The sequence below is a fragment of the Balaenoptera borealis genome, assembly GCF_965194805.1.
Source record: "Balaenoptera borealis genome assembly, chromosome: 14".
Taxonomy (NCBI): Eukaryota; Metazoa; Chordata; class Mammalia; order Artiodactyla; family Balaenopteridae; genus Balaenoptera; species Balaenoptera borealis.
In genome coordinates this window covers 76,837,957-76,843,956 of record NC_138875.1, presented here as the reverse complement: position 1 = coordinate 76,843,956, position 6,000 = coordinate 76,837,957, and the positions used below count along the sequence as shown (strand labels likewise).

At 55.4% G+C, this 6,000-nt stretch overlaps 1 protein-coding gene across 1 annotated transcript in view; it reads left to right on the top strand.

Annotated features, from left to right (window-relative positions):
- The first annotated feature begins 3,540 nt into the window (after window positions 1–3,540).
- DTX1 (deltex E3 ubiquitin ligase 1) overlaps window positions 3,541–6,000 on the top strand; it is a 36,952-nt gene continuing 34,492 nt past the window's right edge. Inside the window, exon 1 of the mRNA XM_082353985.1 lies at window positions 3,541–4,391. Coding sequence (XP_082210111.1) covers window positions 4,133–4,391 — 259 coding nt within the window. The 5' untranslated portion in view covers window positions 3,541–4,132. The remainder of the gene's footprint in view (window positions 4,392–6,000) is intronic.

Sequence of the window (6,000 nt, the reverse complement as noted above, 5' to 3'; positions counted from 1 at the left end):
AGGAGAACAAAAAATGAGTCATCTCTTTCTGCCGTATTTCCATGCTGCTATAATGGTGCACATGAACATCCTGGCCAATGCTCTTAAGGGCATCAACAATGCTGAGAAGAAAGACAAACTCCAAGTTCCTTTAGGTCAGGCTCCAAAGTCATCGTCTGGTTTCTAATTGTGATGATGAAGCATGGCTACATTAGCAAATCTGAAATCACTGATGATCACAGAGCAAGAAAGTCATTGTGAAACTCACACACAGGTTAAATAAGTGGGATCAGCCTCGGATTTGAAGTGTCACTCAAAGATCTAGAAAAGTGGCAGAATCATCTTCTCCCAACTCACTGTACTGATGACCTCAGCTAGTATCATGGCCTCAAGGAAGCAAGACAGAAACACACAGAAGACAAAATCCTGGGATTCTTCTACTAGGGATGTCATACACACATACAATACATTTTAAAAAGAGTTCACGATGGATTGCTTTTCTTCTATTGGCTTCTCCACTGGTGTCTGAGTATCTCCCCAGTGGATTGTGAGCTCCTTGGAGGCCAAATTCCTTTCCCCTCCTTGGAATCCCTTTCTCCCAGGATGCCTGGGGAGCAGGGCTTTGTACTTCCAGATGCTCCACAATCCAGTTGAGAGGGGCCATTAGGGCCACGCTGCACCAGCTCCTCAGGTGGTTGCCATTCATTCGTCGCTGAACAAACACCATGGCAGTATGGTGATGTGGGTGGTGCAAAAGGGTTTGGGGTTCAAATTCCAGCTCTGCCACTCACTCCCTGTGGGAACTTGGGCAAGCCACCTCACCCCTTTGAGCTCCAGGAGATTTTTTTCTACCTGTAAAATGAGGACAATATTACCTACCCTGCAGGACAACTGTGAAGAGGAGCGAGCATTATGTAAGTGCCTTGGCACATAATAGTCACTCAATAAACGACAATGCTTATGTAATAAACACCAGCCACACCACACAAAGATGAATAAGACACAGTCTCTGATCTCATGGATGTCTCACTCTAGCAGGGACAGATTCCACTGAAGCGGCTAGTTGTGATATAGGGTGTCACATCAAGGTATGTGCAAAGGAACACAGAGGAAGATGGGATGAGTTCAGAGAAGGTTTCCCGGAGGAGGTGACATTTAGTCAGACCTTAAATAGCATTATACAGTCTGGAGTCTTGGCGGCTTCTTTCCAACTTGCTGCTAAATTTCCATGTGACCTTGAGCCAGTTTCTTCTCCACCCTGAGGTCCAGATCCCCTTCTGTAAATAAGGTTGTTCAGCATCAGCTCCAAATCTTTTGGGTCACAGCCTCCTTTGAGAAAAATCTGATGAAAGCCAGAGCCCTTCTAGAAAAAATGCACAGACATATAAGTTTGCCTGTAATGGGAGGACGGGGCTCGTGGACCCCTGGAAAGCCATCGGTGAACCCCAGGCTAAAATCCCAGAGCTCAGCCATCCTGTTGGAGCGGTAGCACTGCAGAGCTGGCTCTATACAGAGCCTCTGTCTTTAGCCTGCAGCAGGCAGAAGCAAACAGAGTCATGCCCAACCTGGAAAAGCCCCTTGAGCACTGGAGAGCAGGAGATAGCAGGGGCCCCGGGGCGCAGTGTCAGGGGAAGATCACTCCAGCTGTCTGGGGAGCCAGAGTTCGGTTCTGGGAACGCTCCCCTGAGCAGTCTGCCCCTGACCTTGCCTAGTTTATCACCATCTGCCCTGGAGAGGAAGAGGAGCGTGGGCTGCTCTGGACAGGCTCCCAAACAGGCCACTGACCTCCGTCTGCCACCCAGGCTGGAGTTCCCGGACATATCCTTCATCTTCCCTAATCTAAACACCCGCAGGCCCCGGGTGGTCCATCCCCCTCCAAGATGATGTGTATTCTCAGTTGCATTCAGCCTGCCAGAGGAGGGAGAGCTGGTCATCCCATTAACACTTGAGCTGCTGCCACCACCTGCCTCCTTTTCCATCCAGCTAACCCTCACTGAGCATATATCGAGCACCTGTTGTTTGCAGGCATCCCTTAATGAGATGACGGAGGGCCTACCCTTACCTTCCTCCAAGGTCTCTGCCTCCTGGCCCAGGTCCACCTCACCCTCCTGGAGGCAAGATGTTGTTGCCATCCCACTTACCTGGAGCGGGTTAGTTGCCTTGGGGAAGTGGGCTCTGGGCTGGCTAATTGGGTACTGGTAGGAGAATCAGCGCTGGGTGCTGTCTGGGCACTGCTCTAAGCTGCTGTGTGATCCTGGGCCTATTTCTTACTCTCTATGGGCCTCAGTTGTCCCATACTTACACTTCAGATTCTACGATTCCCTCTGCCAGCCCCACCTCACTCCCCTCCCCCAGAATAGTGGAAGGAGAAAAGAAGCCTACCCTAGAACGCTTTAAGATCTTTCTTTAAACAACCTCTGGATCTTATTCCATTCGTTCAAGCATTTATTGAGCATCTATTCTGTACCAGGCCCTGGACTGGGCAACTGGAATGGAAAGATGACTAAGATTCAAACAGGCGTTCCAGTGGACACCCCACTCCATGCCTTGCACCCTGCTGGGGTCAGGAGGCCTCGTGGGGTCCCAGGTGGGCCTAGCCGAGGATATGGGGCGCCCGGGGACTCGCGTGTCAGCGCCGCTGGCGCTTAGGGCCGCGATCTGTCTCCTCCCCTTCCTCCTTCTCCGCCCCCTCCCCCTTCCCTCCCCTGAGCACGGCCGAGGCCGCCTCCCACCCGCGGGATCCCGGCGGCCGGCAGCAGGCTCACGCGTCCGTCGGTCGGCGGGGTAGTCTGTAAGCTTGCGGAAAGCCCAGCGCCCCGGCGCGCGGCCTGGGAGGGAAAGGGCACGGGGGGGGGGGGGACAGCGGCTCCCTCCCACTCCGGGGGGAGCCCAGGAGGCGGCGGTGCTGAAGCGTGAACCGGAGAACGAGGCAGAGCAGAGGAGAGGCGGTGAGAGCGCGGGGTGCTTAGGGACCCCACCCCCGGCTCCTCTGGGAGGCCCGCGCGCGCTCTGGGGAGGGAGGGCTGTTCCCCCAGGGAGGGAGGCATAGACGATCCAGCTCCCGGCTTCGCCTCCTCGGTGACGCGACCCCTGAGGGGCCCCGGGCCGCGCCTGCAGCGCCGCGCATCCTGGCACATCCCCGCGCACCCTGCATCCCTCGCCGGGAGCGGGCCCCGGGGGAGGAGAGCGCTCAGGGAGCTGAGGAGGGGGCGCAGCACGCGAGGAGTTTCGGGAAATCGCGCCCCCGGCCCCAGCCCTCCCTTCAGGCCTGCCCCAAGGGAGCGCGACCAGGCGACCCCCTTTAGCCCCCCTTGCTGCCCCCCCCCATCGGTTCCCCATTGTTCTCAACCCATCGCTCTCCCGGGAAGGGGGGAGGGGGTGCCGCGCTCTATTCTTAAAGGGCCCTCTCCCCTTCTTGTCTCCTGGCAGGTCGCGAGCACGAGTGGGGTGGGGCGTGCCCACGGGCCCCCGCCCCCCTCGTCCCCCAGCCCAGCTCCGGAGCCGCAGCCCCGGCCGGAGGGCAGGGAGTACGCGCCGCACCCCTCCCCCGTGCGTTCTTCAGCCACCCAGGCCTTCCAGGACGCTGTGGATCGGGGACAACGGGGACAGGGACGCCCCCTTCAGCGGGAGCCGTCGGGGGGGCGGACCTGAGACAAGGCAAGCAGCCCCACTGGAGCCAGGCGCAGGGTCTGGGACGCAGTGGGGAGCGCAGAGGGCTGGCTGGGCGCTGCCGAGAGCGGCAGGCTGGGGCCGGGCCTCCTGGTGACAGGCCCTGCGCGGCCAGGAAGAACGGGAGACCAGCGGGAAAGAGCCCGGACCTAGAGTAGAGGCGGCTGCTTCACTCCCTTATCGGAGCCGAGGGAACCAAGGAATCTAGAGCACCGTCTTCCCCATCATAGGAAAGACACTTGCTCTCCAGAGCAGCACCTTTATCTGAGACGGCTCTGCCGGGAAGGGGTCTTGGAGCCTGGAACACCACCCCACACTCCTTTAACTGAGGCCTCTGGGCCTCAGAGAGGGCCGGGAGTTAGAAAGGAGGCCGGAGAGTCCTTGCTGCCCCCCTGGGGAGAGAGGAAGTTCCCCACCTGCTCCCAGGCCCAGGAGGAGCTGGGCCAGTAATAGTAGGGTCCTGGCCCCTGAGGCGGCAGCGGCCATGTCACGACCAGGCCAGGGTGTGATGATGCCTGTGAACGGGCTGGGCTTCCCACCGCAGAATGTGGCCCGGGTGGTGGTGTGGGAGTGGCTGAATGAGCACAGCCGCTGGCGGCCCTACACAGCCACCGTGTGCCACCACATCGAGAACGTGCTCAAGGAGGATGCCCGTGGTTCCGTGGTCCTGGGGCAAGTGGACGCCCAGCTGGTGCCCTACATCATCGACCTGCAGTCCATGCACCAGTTTCGCCAGGACACAGGTCAGTGGACTCGCTACCCTCCCCACCCCACCACCACCATCACCACCACAATACCACCTTTCATGGCGGGATGCTGAAATGCCCCCCGGCATCCCTGAAGAGGGAGCACAGAACTGCGGAACGCCAATCTGCTGATCCAACCCCCTCCCCCCAAAAGGGACAGTCTAGCAAAGTCCTGCTGAAGACGTGGGTTCCAATCCAGCCTCTCATATTAGGAGTGGGGCTGTTGGCAAGTTACATCACCTCTCTGAGCCTCAGTTTCCTCATCTGCAAGATGGATGGGTCAATGTCTCTCACAGCTGTGTGAGGATTCAATAAAATTGTGCTCACTGAGCAAAGAACCTAGAAGATCATTAGCGCTCAATCATCATAGTAAAAAGGCTTTTCATGCACTTCCTCATTTGATTTTTTCCAACTGTTACAGCCAGTCTTACTATTATGTTAGTGGTAGTAGTGGTAGTAGTAGCCATCCCATTTTACAGATGAAGAAACTGAGTCTCACAGAAGTTGAGTGATTTAAACTTAAAGCTGGGATTTAAGCCCAATTGATTTCCAGAACCGAAACTCTTAACTGGTATCTTATATTGGCTCTAAGTATTGGTATTGTTGGGGTGATGTGATGGTGGTTGTAATGATGGGGGGGTGAGGGTGTTGGTGGTGTTGATGGTGGGGGGGGTAATGATGGAGAAGATAGTGTTGGTGGTGATGTCAGTGGTAGTATTGATTGTGGAATTTGTGGTGGTGGTGTTGATGGTTGTGTTGGTGGTGGTCTTGGGAGTGGTGTGATGGTAATGATGGAAAGGATGAGGTTGGTGGCAGTCTTGGTGCTGTGTGATAGGTGATGATGGTGATAAAAATGGGGAGGTCCCACTCTCAGCATTTTTGTTTGCCACCACTGCGGAGATCTCCCTGAGTCATTGTTGCCTGGTGGTCTCTACGACAATCTTGGTGGGCAGGGGGGAATGGTGATGTCCTGCCTCATGGAAGCTGCCAAGGAATCCTTGGCATGTTCACCCCCAAGGACCAGCTGATGGAGGTTTGAAGGAATTACAGTGAATCCCTAGATGACAAAACTGCATGTAGCAACCTTGGGGACAGTAGGACACTTCCCTTCTCTCTTAGAGCTGGGCTGTCCAATATGGTAGCCACTAAGCCCATGTGACAATTTAAATTTACGTTTAATTAAAATTAAGTAAAATTTACTTCCTCGGTCCCACTAGCCACATTTCAAGTGCTCAATAGCCACATGTGTCTTGTGGCTACTGTATTGGACAGCATAGATCCAGAACATCACCATCAACAAAGAAAGTTCTAGTGGATAGCTCTGCTCTAGAACGTTGCTTGGTGCCTACAGGGTGGTCACCAAGTGTGGAAACACAGGCAAAATCATAACAGATGGTTTGTTGATGTTACTTTTCAGTACGTCTGTGTTCCAAAACACCAGGTATTGGCAGCAGTCACTGGTGGTACCAATCGTTCATTCACGCCATCATCGATTTACTGACCTCCTGTTGTGTGTCAGACCCCATAATAAGCCCTAGAATACTGCAAGGAGCAAGACAGCCAAAGTCAGGGAATTCCCTGGTGGTCCAGGGGTTAGGACTTGGCG